The sequence below is a fragment of the Capra hircus genome, chromosome 29 (assembly GCF_001704415.2).
Source record: "Capra hircus breed San Clemente chromosome 29, ASM170441v1, whole genome shotgun sequence".
NCBI lineage: Eukaryota > Metazoa > Chordata > Mammalia > Artiodactyla > Bovidae > Capra > Capra hircus.
In genome coordinates this window covers 26,631,961-26,653,074 of record NC_030836.1, presented here as the reverse complement: position 1 = coordinate 26,653,074, position 21,114 = coordinate 26,631,961, and the positions used below count along the sequence as shown (strand labels likewise).

General features: G+C 35.9%; 1 protein-coding gene and 1 pseudogene across 1 annotated transcript; both read right to left on the bottom strand.

The window, feature by feature from the left end:
* On the bottom strand, positions 5,746–6,699 carry LOC102173447. Its single transcript, XM_005699698.1, has one exon. It carries the CDS (start codon positions 6,679–6,681, stop codon positions 5,746–5,748), a length of 936 nt encoding a protein of 311 aa, XP_005699755.1. The 5' UTR covers positions 6,682–6,699.
* LOC102173164 lies at positions 16,520–19,270 on the bottom strand (annotated as a pseudogene).

The window sequence follows — 21,114 nt, the reverse complement described above, 5'->3', positions numbered from 1 at the left end:
TTTGAGATTCTGAATTTTTTTTTGTAAATTAATTAATTTTAATTGGAGGCTAATTACTTTAAAATATTGTAGTGGTTTTTGCAATACATTCAGATGAATCAGCCATGGGTGTACATGTGTCCCCCATCCTAAACCACCCTCCCACCTCCCTTCCCATCCCATCCCTCAGGGTCATCCTGGTAACATCAGTCCTGAGCACCCTGTCTCATGCATTGAACCTGGACTGGTGATCTATTTCACATATGGTAATATACATGTTTCAATGCTATTCTCTCAGATCATCCCAACGTCACCTTCTCCCACAGAGTCCAAAAGTCTTCTTTACAACTATGTCTCTCTTGCTGTCTTGCATATAGGGTCATCCTTACCATCTTTCTAAATTCCATCAATTTGTGTTATTATACTGAATTAGTGTTTTTCTTTTCGACTTACTTCACTCTGTATAATAGGCTCCAGTTTCATCCACCTCATTAGAACTGATTCAATTGCATTATTTTTAATATCTGAGTAATATTCCATTGTGTATATATACCACAGCTTTATTACCCGTTAGTCTGCTGATGGACATCTAGGTTGCTTCCATATCTTAGCTTATTGTAAACAGTGCTGCGATGAACATTGGGATTCATGTGTCTCTTTCAATTCTGTTTTCCTTGGTATGTATGTCCAGCAGTGGGATTGCTAGGTCATATGGCAGCTCTATTTCCAGTTTTCTTAAGGAATCTCCACACTGTTCTCCATAGTGGCTGTACTAGTTTGCATTCCCACCAACAGTGTAAGAGGGTTCCCTTTTCTCCACACCCTCTCCAGCATTTATTGCTTGTAGATTTTTTGAAAGCAGCCATTTTGACTGCATGAGATGGTACATAATTGTGGTTTTGATTTGCATTTTTCTGATCATGAGTGATGTTGAGCATCTTTTCATGTGTTTGTTAGCCATCTGTAGATCTTCTTTAGAAAATGCCTGTTTAGTTCTTTGGCCTATTTTTTGATTGGGTTGTTTATTTTTCTGGAATTGAGCTGCATGAGCTGCTTGTATATTTTTGAGATAATTCTTTGTCAGTTGCTTCGTTTGCTATTATTTTCTCCCATTCTGAAGGCTGTCTTTTCACCTTGCTTATAGTTTACTTTGTTATGCAAAAGCTTTTGAGTTTAATTAGGTCACATTTGTTTATTTTTGCTTTTATTTTCATTACTCTGGGAAGTGGGTCATAAAAGATCCTGCTGTAATTTATGTCAGAGAGTGTTTTGCCTAGAAGAGCTAACACCTATCCTACTCAAATTGTTCCAGAAAATTGCAGAGGAAAGTAAACTGCCAAGCTCATTCTATGAGGCCACCATTACCCTAATACCAATACCGGGCAAAGATACTACAAAACAAAAACAAAAACAAAACATACTGGCCAATATCACTGATGAACATAGATGCAAAAATCCTCAACAAAATTCTAGCAAACAGAATCCAACAACAAAAAGATCATACATCATGACCAAATGGTCTTTATCCCAGGGATGCAAGGATTCTTCAATATTCACAAATCAATCAATGTGATAGACCACATTAACAGGTTGAAAGATAAAAAACGTATGATTATCTCAATAGATGCAGAGAAAGCATTTGACAAAATTCAGCATCCAATTATGATAAAAACTCTCCAGAAAGCAGGCATAGAAGGAACATGCCTCAACATAATAAAAGCCATGTATGATAAACCCCAGGAAATATTATCCTCACTGGTGAAAAATTGAAAGCATTTCCCCTAAAGTCAGGAACAAGACAAGGGTGCCCACTTTCATCACTACTATTCAACATAGTTTTGGAAGTTCTAGCCACAGCAATCAGAGAAGGAAAAGAAATAAAAGGAATCTAGATTGGAAAAGAAGTAAAACTCTCACTGTTTGCAGATGACATGATCCTCTACATAAAAAATCTTAAAGACTCCACCAGAAAATTACTAACGCTAATCCATGAATATAGTAAAGTTGCAAGCTATAAAATCGACAGACAGAAATCCCTTGCATTCCTATAAACTAACAATGAGAAAACAGAGAAATTAAGGAAACAATTCCATTCACCATTGCAATGAAAAGAATAAAATACTTAGGAATATATCTACCTAAAGAAACAAAAGACCTACATATAGAAAACTATAAAACACTGAAAGAAATCAAAGATGACACAAATAGATGGAGAAATATACTGTTCATGGATAGGAAGAATCAATATAGTGAAAATGAGTATATCACCCAAAGCAATCTGTAGATTCAATGCATGCCGTATCAAGCTACCAATTGTATTTTTCAGAGAATTAGAACAAATAATTTCACAATTTGTATGTAAATGCAAAAAAACTCGAATATCCAAGGCAATCTTGAGAATGAAAAATGGAACTGGAGGAATCAACCTGCCTGACTTCAAGCTCTACTACAAAACTAGTCATCAAGACAGTATGGTTCTGGCACAAAGACAGAAATATAGATCAATGGAACAAAATAGAAAGCCCAGAGATAAATCCACACACCTATGGACACCTTATCTTTGACAAAGGAGACAAGAATATACAATGGAGAAAAGACAATCTCTTTAACAAGCAGTGCTACGAAAACTGGTCAATCACTTATAAAATAATGAAAATCAAACACTTTCTAACAACATACACAAAAATAAACTCAAAATGGATTAAAGATCTAAATGTAAGCTAGAAACTATAAAAGTCCTAGAGATTCTGCATCTTTACAGGCTCCTAGCCAGGGCTACCAGTTCCCAGTTCACTCTGTGAATAAAAGGTTTTAGAGGATCAAGCAACATTCTGACAAATTACCTTAATGGTAATGTGGCAACAAATTTTAAAGTAATGAACAAATCACTTATCCTTGTACAAAAATGTATTTAATCCATTTTATGTGTAAATACATAATATACATATTAATTGAAGGTCAAATCTATATGTTATTGGATTTAAAGTTATGGGGTAGGAATTCAGAATATTGATTTAATTTTTTTTATATTTTAGGGGCTCTCTATTAATGCTTCTAGTTTCTAAATTGCATATATAAACTGTTTTAATAGGCAATTATGTTTCATGCTGCTTCTATTCTTATAATTAGATTTTCAATTTTTATTCTAAAATAGGAAATTTGGAAGTATACATACATAAAATGATTGATTCAAGGTAAATTGCACATTCAAGTTGAGAGATCTTATAGTTAAATATAAGAAGATTCAGTTATTTTTAAAGTTTATACTTGTGTTACATTGAAAGTGAAAGTCATTCAATTGCGTCTGACTCTTTGTGACCCACGGACTATAGAGTACATGGAATTCTCCAGGCCAGAATACTGGAGTGGATAGCCTTTCCCTTCTCACTGGGATCTTTCCAACCCAGGCATCAAACCGAGGTCTCCCGCAAAGCAGGCAGATTCCTACCAGCTGAGCCACAAGGGAAGCTAGTCCTTCTCAATTTTAGATACTCATTTAAACTCTTTAAAAAAATTAACCCTTCAGGGGAGGGTTTTTTTTGTTTTGTTTGTTTGTTTAATTTTCCTTTATTTCAATACCAATGGTGAACACTATACCAATTAAATCAAGATGTTAGCATGTGAGGTCAGATATCAATATTTTTCAAAAGCTTCTCAACTTTTAATGTGCACAGGAATAACCTAAGGATCTTGATCAAAAGCAGATTCTGATAGTAAGTCTCATGTATGGTTTGAGATTATACATTTTAAATAAATCTCTCAGATTTTTCCACTATTTCTCACCTATAGACCACTCTGAGAAACAAGGTGCTAGAGGATATCTTGTTTTGAATACCTTCCACTGGAGTTCTTTCAGATTCAAGGAAAATCCACCACACCCATGCCCCAAAAATCTTTTAGCTAAGGGTTTGCTGTGGCTGCAAGATTCTGATATGTTTGAAGAAGAATACTATGTGCCTCGAATGCCACCTTATAAGTGGACAGACTACATTTGTAGTTGCTTTAGTGTGCCAAAAAGAAGTGAGAAAAACAGTTGGAGTTTAGTAAAGGTCAGATATAGAAAGAATGTAAAAAGGAAGTAAACACATAATTCCTATAATTATTCAGAAATTAAAAATTTGAAGAAACCCATAGAAGCCATTCTTTCAGTTCAGATAGGGTATATGTGCTGATTTGGCTGATTTATATATATATATATATATACTATTCTGGACTATATATAGCAGACAAGGAATCATGCCTAAGATAGAAGTTGTAATTGTAGCCATTTTACCTTCTTTTTATAGTACTGATGAAAATTCAGCAAATAATATGAAAATATAATATAAATAATATGAAAATTAAGTCAAATAATATGAAATAATTGAAAATGAATGCTTGACTTTGATGAAAGAATGGATAGTAAAATACCTGGGTGGTAAATAAAATTATGCTTATTACATTTGTGGTATATTTGGACACTACAGGTGGATAAGGCAGCAACACTACCCCAAAAACGTTGACCTGTCAGTAATGAGTAAGACAATTTGAACTCAGAAGAGGCAGAAGACAACTAGATAGTTAGAGTTTCATGTGAATTTATATTTACCAGATGTTAATGGCCAAAAGTAAAAAAGACAACTATGAGGGGAGAGAAAAGATATTTCCAAGATAAAACTGTCAAGAAATAACAATTGTTTATAACTTCCATGGCAAAAGTGCATGAACCTCATGAAAGTGATACAACTTGCATAGTTTTGGTTTATTAGGAGCAGTTGTTAACATGAATTTACTGTTGTAGTTTAGTGGCAAGTTTGTGTTGAACGGACGCTCTGTGACCCTGTGGATTGTAGCCCACAAGGCTCCTCTCTTCATGGGAATTCCCAAGCAAGAATACTGGAGTGGGTTGCCATTTCCCTCTCCAGGTTATCTTCCTCACCCAAGGACTGAACCCACGTCCCCTGCATTGGCAGCTGTATTCTTTACCATTGAACCACCAGGGAAGCCCCTGTTACATAAACAGTATAGCACTAATGGTTTAAACATAAAAATGTATTGGGATATTTTTATAAAAATTGTTGGTATTGAATATGATAATTTGAATCTCATTGATGAGTCTTATCTTCAGATTCTGTACTAACTCTGCATTTGGTCTTTTAGCTTGATCAACACAAGTTTGAAATATTTTTATTATTTTCATTTAATCAAATGAAATAAAAGTGAAAATTGCATTGGAGAGGTCTAGGGGAAAGCAATACAGTCTCACAGGAAAAGTAGAAGTTTAATGTGTAGAAGGAAATTATTGGGAAGGCCTTACATTTACCCACAATTACCTGGGGGCAATAGATTACTTTGAGTAAAATCACAGTTCCTGGAGCCAGACATTCTACCCTCTGTCTTTATTAAATTTGGGACTATGGGGACATTAACTCAAAGTAAACAAGCTTCAATTTATTCATCTTTCAAATGGAAACAATACTAGGATTTGCCTTGAGAGATATTATAAATATTAAAGAAAGTTGTCTGATATAAAGTGCTGGGTACAGTGTTTGATATTACACTGCAGCTTCTTTAATTCTCAAGAGTCTCTGACATTATTCTTGAAATTTCTCCATACATAATCAATATAACACAAATTTCAAAGAATTAGCCTAGAGAGAATTGGGGAAATGTATTATATGGGGAAATGATCCTGAATTTCCAAAAATTTGAACAATAAAACTAAAACATTGCATATCTCAGCAAAACAAACATTTACTTCTGATATGACATCAACAGTGAGTATATTCATCTATATTTTCCCAGGTTCAGAATATTCTTCAGGGCCAATTTGACATCCTTATTCCTCAAACTGTAGATCAAAGGATTCAGCATGGGCACAATGCAGGTATAAAACACGGAGGACACTTTCCCTTGGTCCATGGGGCTCACAGATGATGGCTGCAGGTACATGAATGCTGCAGATCCATAGAAAACAGCAACAGCCAAGATGTGGGAACTGCAAGTGCTGAAGGCTTTGGACCTGCCCTCAGTGGAGTGGATGTGGAAGATTTTATAGAGGATGAAGATATAGGAAATAAGAATAGTCAAGGCAGGAATCAGGACGTTGAAAGAACTGCAGACTAGAGCCAATAACTCGTTGAAATAGATGCTAGAACAGGACAGCTCCATGAGTGGAAAAACATCACAGAAATAATGGTTAATCACATTGGCCTTGCAGAAATACAGTCTCAACATAAGGCAAGTATGGAATGTTGATTGAATGATGCACAAGATATAACCCGCTGCTGTGAGCTGGAAGCACCTATAATAAGACATGATGGCATTATAAAGCAAGGGGTTACAGATGGCAACATAGCGGTCATATGCCATTTCAGCCAACATATAACACTCTGAAATAATAAAAAGAAGAAAGAAATATAGCTGAGTCATGCATTCAGGATAGGAGATGATGTTTTTCTCTGTCACAAAGTTCATCAGCATTTTGGGGGTAATGACAGTGGACTGACAGAGATCAATAAGAGACAAGTTGCTGAGGAAATAGTACATAGGTGTATGCAGGTGAGAACTGAGCCCAACCAGTGTGATCATGCCCAGATTCCCCACCACTGTGACCACATAGATTCCTAGGAAGAGGAGAAAAAGGGGCAGCTGGAGTCGTGGCTGTCCTGTGAGCCCAGTGAGGATGAACTCAGTCACTGAGGAGTAATTTCCTGGGTCCATTTTCTTCTTAGCAGGTTCTAAGTTAAAAAAAAAAAAAAAAACAACACACACACACACACACACACAGGAAATGAATATATATCTGTGTGTGTGTGTGAGAGAGAGAGGCAGGGAGTAACTATGCAGGGATTATTCTATATCTTTCAGCAGAGAACATACATAATGTAGGGAATTCTCCAGTATCTCCGGCTACTCTAGGACAAACAATTAATCTCACTGAACTAGAATAGAAATTATAAACATGAAGAACTTTACAATTAAGAAATTTCATAAAGTTTAAGAGAAACAATTTATGCATTTTTAAAGTCAGTCAACACGAACATTTCTAGTATTATTTCTGAGTACTCTTCCTTCCTCCAAGTTTCTATGTTTATATATAAATTTCATGCTTGTTGAATGGCATAGTATTTTTATTTCATTTATAATATGTAATAGTTGTATATGCTATCTATAATTAATACTGAGAGGATTCATAAATCTGTGCAAAGTACTTATATTATTGGGGCTGTCTTCTTTAGTAACATCTCAACTGAAAATATCTGAAATGTGATGACCAGTATCACTTCACCTGAGATCTGATGCTTTAATGTCCCAGCTTCCTTCTCCCTGGACTTTGACTCCAGAGGGCAGAAATGCAACTGCTTGACAAACATCATGCTTATACCTCGAAAGGTTTTTCCACCCCAGGAACCATTCTTATTCTAATTTGGATAATCTTAGGGGTGAGAGTATAATGGCCTAAATACAAGTCACATACTTCACCACTGTGACTAGGGCATCAGTGTACCAAAATGTATCTGTGAAATTTGGACTTCATGATTTAAATGGTGGAGGTGAGAAAATGATTCTATTCTGTAAATCATAAGATGCCTTTGAACACAAACACTAGGTGTTTGATATGCCAATCTTTTTAAAATATAATCATGCATTTTGCATGTGCTAGCAATAGAATTCAAAGATGGGAGAGATGTAGATTCATAAAGTACATGCAAAATAAAATAAGTGATTTTAATGTCTGTGTGATGTCTTTTTTAAAGACCAATGTATCTTTAGTCAATATTTGCAAAGGAAATGAATAAGTTCTAGAAAGTAGAAATTTATATTCTTAACACTCTAGTAATATTTGGCTATTGTGTTCAGTTTGAAGTAAAATAGTGTGTGTGATATAGGTAAATCTGCACAGTTTCATAAATATCATCTAGAAATCAGTTATTTTAAGATGGCTAAAACAACTAAGGATATTTTTTTCTAGCAAGGAAAAAATTCATGTGGCACAGGAAAATTCTCTCAATGTTCATCATATTGGCAGTGAGAGGTACTGAACTTACTGTATACATTCAAGAGACTGGGCAAAATTAACTGCTTCAAACTGTGGGAAGAAATATTTGGTTTCACAGCAAAGACAAACATCCCTATCACCAGACACACTGGAGCTGACAATCATAAAAGTTGGAGCACAGCCTGAATAACCATGTGCATACAGATATTCTTTAAGGACACACCTAATGGGTAGTTGGATTAGATGTTCTTCTATTATCTTCATTCTAATGGATCCTGATTGTGGTAGACAGTAGAGGACTGAAGCCTCAGCTCGACCCCATTCTTCCTGCGTGATCTTGAGATAATATGTCTACTTTCCAACTCTCTGAAAAACAGAAACACTAAAATCTACCTCCTGTATAAATTCACAATACTGATTCCTGTGGGATGTTTAGCACAGTCCCATACCCTTGGAAAGACCCTGATACTGTCATTGTTATTTTAATTTTATTCTATTGAGATGCTTTCCATTTTATCTTTTGTTTTAGTATCATTTTCATTCCTACGATGATGGCTGGGATTTTTGTTTCTGTTTTTCCTTAAGACATTTTCTTGTTCCTCCTTTCTACCTAAATATATAAAATTATACTGAAATTTGAAATTTTTACTCAATATTAACTCCTAAATATTAACATTTTCTGAGGTCTCCAAATAAAGTTTGAACAAATTTCTGTCATTCGATGATTTATATCACCTAACAACAAAATCTTTAATTTTTTAATTTTTTTTCATTTAAAAAAATTTATTTTATTGAAGGATAGTTGATTAACAATATTGTGTTAATTTCTACTGTATAGCAAAGTGACTCAGTTATACATATATATACATTGTTTTTCATATTCTTTTTCATTATGATTTATCACAAGATATTGAATACAATTCCCTGTGCATCTCACCAGGTATCACATGATTTAACTTTACACAAAACAGCATTTGGTAGAGTCTCTTTTTTTTGACTCATTATATATCTATCTCCTCACACATTCCCAGTGTATCTGATGAAATTTATTCAATAGTTAGGGTCCTTAAGTTAAAGGCTTTAATAATGGAAACCCCAGGTAATAAGACCATTTTCCATGTGCTGAGGAACACCTTTCTCATGTTTACATTTAGCACATGCTTAATTCTGCATCAATTATTATGGGTTACTTATTGGCTTTTCTTCTATACTAGACTGTAAAGTCAATACAGTGCTTGGCACAATGCTTTATATATAAGTATCAATAAATAAGATTTTTTAATAAAATTATTGAAAGGATTGTAGTAATAAGTTAACATAGACCCCAGCACAAGTGAACAAAGCTCTCACACTGCCTGAGTGGAGGTAAGTAAACAAAGAAATACTGGCCATAACTTTCTCCAGCAGGGACAGAAAGATGATTAGGGAACCTTTGCTCCTCAGGGAGTGTGAATATTAGAGTGAGGACAGAGAGAGACAGAAAAATAGCTAGTCGCATCTGTTAGTGCACTGTGAGGGAGCTAGAATAGAAGATTTAACTTCTTAAAGTCCAGGACCGGGATTCAAATACATCCCTCTTGTTCCCCAGCACACCAGTGCTGTGTATTCTTCTTCTCTATTTCTCTGAAGGGAAAAATGGTTCTGGTGATGCAGGTGGATAGTTCTGAGTACTAACCTTGCAGGACTTCTTCTTGTTGCATTATAACCTAGAAGATACTGTTTTAATAATTTTGAGTCAATGGTCCTGACTTCTGCTGAGGTCAACGGCCCTCTCCAAAAATTGGTTGATATGAATGGTGATTTATACTCTGAGTATAGATGCTAAGAGTCAGATGAGGAACAGATAATGCTAATGATCTTCCATTAGGATCATATCCCACAAGTATCAACTCTTGGGATAAGATACAATTAGCAATTCCCTTTTCTTCCTTTTACTCTCAAGTGTTTAATAGTGTCATATCATTGTAATTTATCATTTTTCGTTAGACTATAGGTTGGAAGCAAGGCTGTGATAGATCTTATTAGAACTCTGGTGAACTTCATGTCAAGCTATATAAAAATTCAAAATTTTAGGAAATATTTAAGACCTGCTTTAAAGGAACATTCTAAAGTGATTTCACACAGGGGATAAAGAAAAAAAAAACCTTTATGTGCAATAGTTGAATGATTTTTTTTCTCATTGACCTATATTAAACTATATTTAGATACCATGATGTATTTATAAAACAGTGGTATTTGAAATATTTTAACATGCAGGCTGCAGGAAGGTTTCAACTGGTTATTTTCATTACCCATGAAAAGTTCCTAACAAGTAGAATAAGTTAATGACTTTAACTCTATAAATAAAAGAAATATTGAGGAATAATATAGAGATCTGTCACTTAATGTGAAAAAAAATATTTGCTTAAAATAGAGAGTAATAAAAAAAAAATCATGTTCTGGTTCAAGGTGGCAATCTAGGAAGATCCACAACTCTGACTGCAACAGTATAACTCATATTTTTTTTATCTTTAAACTAAATTTATTGAACTATAATTTACATGGATAAAATTCTACATACTAAGAATTTTATCAATGTCAATATAGGAGAAATTTTTTTCTGGTCGAGGTATGGGAAACCACAGTATTTTAGACTGGAGTGTTCAAGTTCCAGGTAGCACTGTATCTCCAGATTTGCTGTGTTGACCCATCAGATAACAAATATACATATTATTTTTTTTTTCCTTTTAGATACAGATTTTTTTTAATTTATTTATTATTATTTTTTTAAATTTTAAGATCTTTAATTCTTACATGCATTCCCAAACATGAACCCCCCTCCCACCTCCCTCCCACCAGGCAATGACGACCCTGTATGCAAGACAGGAAAAAAGACACAGATGTGTATAACGGACTTTTGGACTCAGAGGGAGAGGGAGAGGGTGGGATGATTTGGGAGAATGGGAATTCTAACATGTATACTGTCATGTACATATTATTTTTTAACACATGTATGTTGTATGCTTGATAACCAAGAGTTTTGCTTCAAGGATTTTGGGTTTTTTACTTTATTTAATGAAATCAGGTTTTCACAAGTTATCTTACCTGCACTCGGGTTTGATATAGAAGTTACTCAAGTTCATGCTTCTAAAAATTTGTATAGAAATAATTTAGGATGTCATCAGTTTTATTGCAGATTTTTGAACGACTCTTCAAACATAAATTTAATGGATTTTAACTTTTAAAAGTCATATGTAGATAATTGGAGAAAGTAATGAAAAAAGACTGTATGAAATATATATGGCTTCCTATAAATATTTTTTAAAAGAAAATAAGAAAATTGTCAAGTTGTTTCTAGTGGCAGGAACTATCTTATGTCCTGCATATATGGCAATGAAATACATGCATGGGGATAATCTTCATGAACATTACAGTACATTTTGGACAATAAGCAGACAAGTACACACCCAAACCAATAAATGGCATAGTAGGAGGCATACAGGTTTGAGCAATGTTACAAAGCATGAAGGAGATCTTAACTCAGATTGTAAGCTCTGGTAGGGATTTTGAAGTAAGAGAACCATGTATCCATACTGTATAATAAGCAAAGACTAGACTGAGTGACTTCACTTTGATTTTTCACTTCCGTGCATTGGAGAAGGAAATGACAACCCAGTTCAGTATTCTTTCCTGGAGAATCACAGGGATGGGGGAGCCTGGTGAGCTGCAGTCTATGGGGTTGCACAGAGTCGGACACGGCTGAAGCAACTTAGCAGCAGCAGCAGCAGCTCTTAAATATCATGTTCATATTATGTCTGATCACAAAAATATTCTCAAGTATTTTCATCAGGAAAACATTGACATCTTTATTCCTGAGGCTGTTGATCAGGGGATTCAGCATGGGCAAAACAATAGTATAAAACACAGAGGACATTTTCCTTTGGTCCATGGAGCTCACAGGTGATGGTTTCAGGTGCATGAATGCTGCAGATCCATAGAAAACAGCAACATCTGAGATGTGGGAGCTGCATGTGCTCAAGTCTTTGGATCTGGTCTCCGTGGAATGAATGTGGATGCTGCTGGAAATGATGAAGATATAGGAGCTGAAGATGATCAGGATGGAGACAAAGATGTTAAGTGCACCAAAACATAGAACCAGTAATTCACTGAGATAGGTGCTAGAGCGGGAGCGCTGGAGGAGGGGCAGAAGATCATAGCAACAATGGTTCAGAGCAGTTTAATTCTGTTCAGTTGCTCAGTCATGTCCAACTCTTTGTGACCCCATGGATGAGGGCATGCCAGTTTTCCCTGTCTAAAACCAACTCCAGCAGCTTACTCAAAATCATGTCCATTGACTTGGTGACGCCATTCAAACATCTCATACTCTGTCATCCCCTTCTCCTTCTGACCTCAGTCTTTACCAGCATTAGGGTCTTTTCCAGTGAGTCACATTGGAAAAGTGCGGAAATACCAGACAACCTGACTCCAATGAGTCACATTTCACATCAGGTGGCCAAAGCATTGGAGTTTCAGCTTCAGCAACAGTCCTTTCAATGAATATTCGGTCTGATTTCCTTTAGGATGGACTGGTTGGATCTCCTTGCAGTCCAAAGGACTCTCAAGAGTCTTCTCCAACACTGCAGTTCAATAGCATCAATTTTTTGGCCCTCAGCTTTCTTTATAGTCCAACTCTCACATCCATGAAAAACCACAGCTTTGACTAGACAGACATTTGTTGGCAAAGTAATGTCCCTGCTTTTTAGTATGCTGTCTAGGTTGGTCACAGCTTTTCTTCCATAGAACAAGAGACTTTTAATTTCATGGCTGCAGTCACCATCTGCAGTGACTTTTGAGCCCCCAAAAGTAAGGTCTGTCACTGTTTCCCCATATAGTTGCCATGTGATGGGACCAGAGGCCGTGATCTTAGTTTTCTGATTGTTGAGCTTTAAGCCAACCTTTTCACTCTCCTTTTACTTTCATCAAGAGGCTCTTTAGTTCTTCTTCATTTTCTGCCATAAGGATGGTGTCTTCTTCATATCTGAGGTTATTGATATTTCCCCACTGCAAACTCGTTTCCAACTTGTGCTTCATTCAGTCCAGCGTTTCTCATGATGTACTCTGCATATAAGTTAAATAAGCAGGGTGACAGTATACAGCCTTGATGTACTCTTTCTCCTATTTGGAACCAGTCTGTTGTTTCATGTCCAGTTATAACTGTTGCTTCCTGACCTGCATATAGGTTTCTCAAGAGGCAGGTCAGGTTGTCTGATATTTCCATCTCTCAGAATTTTCCACAGTTTCTTGTGATCCACACAGTCAAAGGCTTTGGCATAGTCAATAAAGCAGAAATAGATGTTTTTCTGGAACTCCCTTGCTTTTTCAATAATCCAACAGATGTTGACAGTTTGATCTCTGGTTCCTCTGACTTTTCTAAATCCAACTTGAACATCTGGAAGTTCATGGTTGATGTACTGTTGAAGCCTGGCTTGGAGAATTTTGAGCATTACTTTACTAGCATGTTAGACAAGTCCAATTGTGTGGTAGTTAGAGCATTCTTTGGCATGTGTGACATTATTAACATTCAAAACTGTGTCACTTCCTCATTTTTTTAAAAAAAATTAGCAGCTTCCTTCACACACACACACAAAAAATTGACATCTTACAGTGATCCACATGTGATTCATGAACTGTCTGCTCTCTACTTTTCTAGTCTGGCAGAATGATCATTTCATGTGAAGTATGACCTGTTTTTTTCTGGATCTACATAGGCTTTTCTTGTCTAGTGAGACCATTTCCTGTCACTTACCTATGTTTTATTTAGGAGCCTAAGCCCTAGTAATTCAAAGATTTTCCACCAAACTCTTATTATTTGTCCTCTGTTAATCCATTTGTGCTTGTTGGGAAATGCACTGGACTAGGAATCTTGCCTATGACAGGAGTTGTGATTGTAAGCATCTCCCCTCCTTTATACCACAGGCTTCCCAGGTGGCTCTAGGGGTAAATCATCCCCCTGCCAATGCAGGAGATGGAGATGAGGGTTTGTGAAGATCCTCTGAAGTAGGAAATGGCACCCCATCAGACTATTCTCACCTGGAAAATTCTATCAGGAGTGGAGCCTGGTGGGCTACAGTTTATTGGGCTGCAAAGAGTTGGACACAACTGAACAAATAAGACTGATGAAAATTAAGTCAAATGATAAATATGAGTGTTCTTGGAAAACAATTATCTGATATTGAATTACTGTTTAATGAAATACAAGGAGGTAAAGTTATATTATGGGGTTCCCTGGTGGCTCAGCAGTAAGAAATCCACTTGCAAATGCAGGAGTCACGCATCTTCCACTTCATTGGGATGGTCCTTTGGGAAGATCCTTGGAGAAGGAAATAGAAACCCACTCCAGTATTCTTACTTGGGAAATCCCACAGACAGAAAAGCCTGGGAGGTTACAATCCATGGGGTTGGAAAGAGTTGGATAGAATTTAGTGAGTAAAAAGCAACAAAGTTATATTATATATTTGTCTAATATTTGGATACTATAATAAACACTGCAACTTGTTATAACAGGTGAATAGACAGCACACTATTTAAAGGACATTGATATGGCAATAGTGAATAAGATGGTTTGAATTAGGAAAGACAGAAGACAACTGAGCGCTTAGAATAATATGAGAATTTATAATTATAAGATGTTTAAGACCCACAATCAAAAAGCAATAGTATGAGGAAAAAGAAGAGATGTTTTAAAGAGAACATAACATGAAATGGCAACTCTATAAATTATGGCACAAAAGACCATTAACATATATCAAGGCTGTAAATTTTCACCCTGCTTATTTAACTTATGTGCAGAGTACATCATGCAAAATGCTAGGCTGGATGAAGCACAAGCTGGAATCAAGATTGACAAGAGAAATATCAATAACCAAAGAAACGCAGATGATGCCACCTTTATGGCAGAAAGTGAAGAGGAACTAAAGAACCTCTTGATGAAAGTAAAGCTGGTTTAAAACTCAACATTCAAAACACTAAGACCATGGCATCTGGTCCCATCACTTCATGGAAAATAGATAGGGAATGGAAACAAACAGACTTTATTTTCTTGGGCTCCAAAATCACTGAAGATGGTGACTGCCACTATGAAATTAAAAGATGCTTGCTCCTTGGAAGAAAAGCTATGACCAACCTAGAAAGCATATTAAAAAGTAGAGATATTACTTTACCAACATTGTCAAACTATGTTTTTTCCAGTAGTCATGTATGGATGTGAAAGTTGGAGTATAAAGAAAGCTGAGCACCAAAGAATTGAAGCTTTTGAACTGCGGTGTTGGAGAAGACTCTTGAGAGTCCCTTGGACTGCAAGGGGATCAAACCAGTCAATCCTAAAGGGAATCAATGTTGGATATTCATTGGAAGGAATGGTGCTGAAGCTGAAGCACCAATACTTTGGACACCTGATGCAAAGAACTGACTCCTTGGAATAGACTCTGATGCTGGGTAAGATTGAAGGCAGGAGGAGAAAGGAACAACAGAGGATAAGATGGTTGGATGGCATCACTGACTCAATGGACATGAGTTTGAGCAAGCTCCAGGAATTGGTGATGGACAGGGAAGCCTGGTGTGCTGCAGTCCATGGGGTTGCAAAGAGTCGGACACAACTGAGGGACTGAACTGAACATGAATAGATAATTCAATAAAGTATGGAACAGAAGAGCATTAACAACATGAAAGTGATATAATTCAGCAGGATTTCTTTCTTTTATGAACAGCTGCTTCATAAACAGTTATAGTGTTATTGGTATAAAGATAAGACAATATTTTATAAATATTTACATTTCAACTATAATTTGAATCTCTTTAATAACTGTCTACTGTGAAACTCTGCAATAAATCTCCATCCTTGCATTTTTTGCTTTGACTAATACTGTTTGAAAGATTTTTATTATTTTCATTTTATCAAAGGAAATAAAAGTGAAAATAGCATAGAAAATATCTAGGGAAAAGAAACATAGTCTTATAGGAAAGTGATGATGCTTGACATAAAGAAGGGAATTCTCAGGGAGGCATTGGATCTATTCACAATCTTCTTGTGCAAAATTATCACTTATTGTTTTCTCTATCATTTATTATGTTTGGGTCCATGGCAAATACACAAATGAAATAACCTTCCATTTCTTCTTTTCAAAGGAAAATAATCCTAGAATTTGTCCTCAAGGAATATAGTAAATAAAGATATCCATTTAAAGTACTGGGCATAGTGCTTCATAGTTCATAAATCTTGATAATATGCATTACTGTGATTTTCACCATAATCATCATAAGCATTGTTGTTCTTCCTAGATACATTATTGTTAAAAATAAAAGTAAGCTCCTTTAATATTCAAGATTAAAAAAAATTCTATCATTGTATTTTTCCTTATACAATCATTGTAATGTATGTTCAAAGAAGTAGCCAGGAGAATTTTGGAGATGAGTTATATAGAGAAGTATCAATAAATTTACCAAAATTTGAACAATATATCTAACACACTGCATAGCTCAGCAAACCAAATGACTTCTATGACATCATGCTATTGATTCTATTCATATACATTTTCCTTTTTTCAGAATTTTCTTCAGGGCAAATTTGACATCTTTATTCCACAGACTGTAAATCAAAGGATTTAGCATGGGAACAATGCAGGTATAAAACACAGAGGACACTTTTCCTTGATCCATGGAGCTCACAGATGATGGCTTCAGGTATATGAATGCTGCAGATCCAAAGAAAACAGCAACAACTAAGATGTGAGAGCTGCAGGTGCTGAAGGTTTTGGACCTGCCCTCAGGGGAGTTGATTTGGAGGATGCTGGAGAGGATGAAGAGGTAGCATGTAAGGATGGTTAAGTCAGGAGTCAGGATGTTAAATGCACTCAAGAAGGCTGTCTTTTCACCTTGCTTATATTTTCCTTTGTTGTGCATAAGCTTTTAATTTCAATTAGATCCCATTTGTTTATTTTTGCTTTTATTTCCAGAATTCTGGGAGGTGGATCATAGAGGATCCTGCTGTGATTTATGTCTGAGAGTGTTTTGCCTATGTTCTGCTCTAGGAGTTTTATAGTTTCTGATCTTACATTTAGATCTTTAATCCATTTTGAATTTATTTTTGTGTGCAGTGTTAGAAAGTGATCTAGTTTCATTCTTTTACAAGTGGTTGACCAGTTTTCCCAGCACCACTTGTTAAAGAGATTGTCTTTACTCCATTGTATATTCTTGCCTCCTTTGTCAAAGATAAGGTGTCCATATGTGTGTGGATTTATCTCTGGGCTTTCTATTTTGTTCCATTGATCTATATGTCTGTCTTTGTGCCAGTACCATACTGTCTTGATGACTGTGGCTTTGTAGTAGAGCCTGAAGTCAGGCAAGTTGATTCCTCCAGTTCCATTCTTCTTTCTCAAGATTGCTTTGGCTATTCGAGGTTTTTTGTATTTCCATACAAATCTTGAAATTATTTGTTCTAGTTCTGTGAAAAATGTTGCTGGTAGCTTGATAGGGATTGCATTGAATTTGTAAATTGCTTTGGTATACTCATTTTCACTATATTGATTCTTCCGATCCATGAACATGGTATATTTCTCCATCTATTCTGAATGGGAGAAAATAATAGCAAATGAAGCAACTGACAAACAACTAATCTCAAAAATATACAAGCAACTTATGCAGCTCAATTCCAGAAAAATAAACGACCCAATCAAAAAATGGGCCAAAGAACTAAATAGACATTTCTCCAAAGAAGACATACGGATGGCTAACAAACACATGAAAAGATGCTCAACATCACTCATTATTAGAAAAATGCAAATCAAAACCACAATGAGGTACCACTTCACACCAGTCAGAATGGCTACGATCCAAAAATCTGCAAGCAATAAATGCTGGAGAGGGTGTGGAGAAAAGGGAACCCTCCTACACTGTTGGTGGGAATGCAAACTAGTACAGCCACTATGGAGAACAGTGTGGAGATTCCTGAAAAAATTGCAAATAGAACTACCTTATGACCCAGCAATCCCACTGCTGGGCATACACACCGAGGAAACCAGAATTGAAAGAGACACATGTACCCCAATGTTCATCGCAGCACTGTTTATAATAGCCAGGACATGGAAACAACCTAGAGGTCCATCAGCAGATGAATGGATAAGAAAGCTGTGGTACATATACACAATGGAGTATTACTCAGCCATTAAAAAGAATTCATTTGAATCAGTTCTGATGAGATGGATGAAACTGGAGCCAATTATGCAGAGTGAAGTAAGCCAGAAAGAAAAACACCAATACAGTATACTAACATATATATATGGAATTTAGGAAGATGGCAATGACGACCCTGTATGCAAGACAGGAAAAAAGACACAGATGTGTATAACAGACTTTTGGACACAGAGGGAGAGGGAGAAGGTGGGATGATTTGGGAGAATGGCATTCTAACATGTATACTATCATGTAAGAATTGAATCGCCAGTCTATGTCTGACGCAGGGTGCAGCATGCTTAGGGCTGATGCATGGGGATGACCCAGAGAGATGTTGTGGGGAGGGAGGTGGGAGGGGGGTTCATGTTTGGGAACGCATGTAAGAATTAAAGATTTTAAAATTTAAAAAATAAAAAACTATAAATAAATAAATAAATAAAAATAAAATAAAAATTTTCTTAACTATGTAAAATAAATAAATAAATAAATAAATGCACTCAAGACTAGAACCAGTAATTCACTGACACAGACGCTAGAACAGGATAGCTCCAAGAGTGGAAAGCGATCACAGAAATAATGGTTAACCACATTGTTCTCACAGAAAAGGAGTCTCAACATAAATCCTGTATGGATTGTGGATCCAATGATGGCCAGAATATAAATTCCCACTGTGAAGCAGAGGCAGATGTGGTAAGACATGATAACATTTTAAATCAAAGGATTGTGGATGGCAACATAGTGGTCATATGCTACTGCAGCCAACATGTGACACTCTGAAATAGCAAAAGTGCAGAAGAAGTAGAGCTGAATAATGCATTCAGAGTAAGAAATGATGTTCTGCTTTGTCATAAAGTTCACCAGCATTTTGGGGGTAATGACAGTGGGCTGACAGAAGTCAATAAAGGACAAATTGCTGAGGAAATAGTACATGGGAGTGTACAGGTGAGAAGTGAGCCCTATCGATGTAATCATGCTCAGGTTCTCCACCACCATGACCACATAGATTCCTAGGAAGAGGAGGAAAAGTGACAGCTGGAGTTGTGGCTGTTCTGTGACCTCAGAGAGGATGAACTCAGTCACTGAAGAGTGACTTCCAGGGTCCATTATCCTGTCTGAGGTCCTAAGTATAAAAAGAGTAGATGAGTGTACTTCTGTGTTCCTCTGTGTGTGTATGTACATGTTTATGTGTGAGGAAGAGTAATTCCGGGGAGATCATTAATTTATCCCTCATCAGAAGACGTTCATAATGTGGGGATCTCTTGAAAAACAATTATTCTGGTTGTACCAGAATAGAAATTATAGACTTCAAGAAAATTATAATTAAGATATCAAATAAAATTTTAAAAGAAGATACCAACTCTGGAATTTTAAAATCATTCATAGCAAATGTAACTACTCTTATTTCTGACGACTTTTTCTTTTCCTTTCATACCCAATGTGCCTGTATTAATATAATGCATGTCAAATGGCCAGTACTTTCACTTCACTCAGAATAAATGATAGTAGGGTATACTTTCTATAAGTTGTAAACAAAGGTTACATAAGGCTGTGAAAAGTAGTTGTATTAGTCTGAGATATTTATTACAAAAAATCCACTCAGAATTTCAGAAAAGTGAAAGTAAAAGTCACTCAGTCATGTCCAACTCATTGTGACCCATGGACAACACAGTCCATGGAGCTCTTCAGGGCAGAATACTGGAGTATTCTCCAGGAGATCTTCCCAATCCAGGGATCGAACCCAGGCCTTCTGCATCGTGGGCAGATTCTTTACCAACTGAGCTATCAGGGAAGCCCTAGAATTTCAGAAAGACTGGGCAACTATCTGCTTTATTCCAGAGATCTGCTGCTTTAGTGGTTACCTTCTTCCAGCCTGGATCATGACCCAGGAGTGTAGAAACACAACTGCTTAGCAGGCATCATATTTACATCTCAACAGGTTTTCCAAGTCCCAGGAAAACCCTGCTCCTATTTCTAATTTGAATACTCTAAGGGAACATAATGGAATGGCATATATTTAAGTCATATTTTCCATCCTTCTGACCCTGGGAGCAGTGCACTAAGAATGTTTTAGGCAATTTGAGCTTTATGGTTGAAGTACTGGAAGTCAAATAATTACTCATATTTCCAAAGTATAATAATGGTTTTTGAAGACAAACACTAAGGGTCATTTATGATGTGCTTTTTAAAATAATCATGTGTTTTGAATATGTTCTCCATAGAATTCAAATACAGTTGAGATATGAATTAGTAGAGCACATGAAAAATACAAGTAGAAATTTTAATTAATATTAGTCAGCTGTTACATTAACTAGTTAGTGTATTTTTTCAAAGAAAAGTGTGTTTTTAGTTTAAATGTATGAAGATTAGTAGATTGCAGAAGTGGAAACTCATGTTTCTACTTAATGCTCAAGCAATAGTTGGATTAGTATGCTCAGTTTGAGGTACAATACTTTATGTGATAGGGAAATACTGGACAACTTCAGAAAAAATGATCTAGAAATATGGTCATTCTAGAATGGCTGAAATAACTGAAGATATTTTTTATCAGAGTAAAACTGCACGCGGCACATGACAGTCATTGCACTGCTAAACATATGGACTTATTTTAGAGGTATATCTTTGTATGTCTTAAGAGATTAAAGTAAAACTAACTTCTTGAAACAGTAGGGAGAAATATTTGGTTTCACAGCAAAGGTTTAACATTCCAATCACCAGAAACACCATGATCTTATAGTCAAAATGTTGTGGTCGGCTTGAATGGTCAATTGCTTAGCAAATATTGCTTAAAGATACAATCACCTGGTTGTATTAAATTACTTTTAACATTTTTTCCAGTTCCCAAATTTCATGATTTCATAATTCTTAACGGTTATGATACTAAATTAGACTGTAGTGAATTGAAATTTTAATTCAACCTCTTACTTGTCAGGCTCCCCTGGTGGCTCATA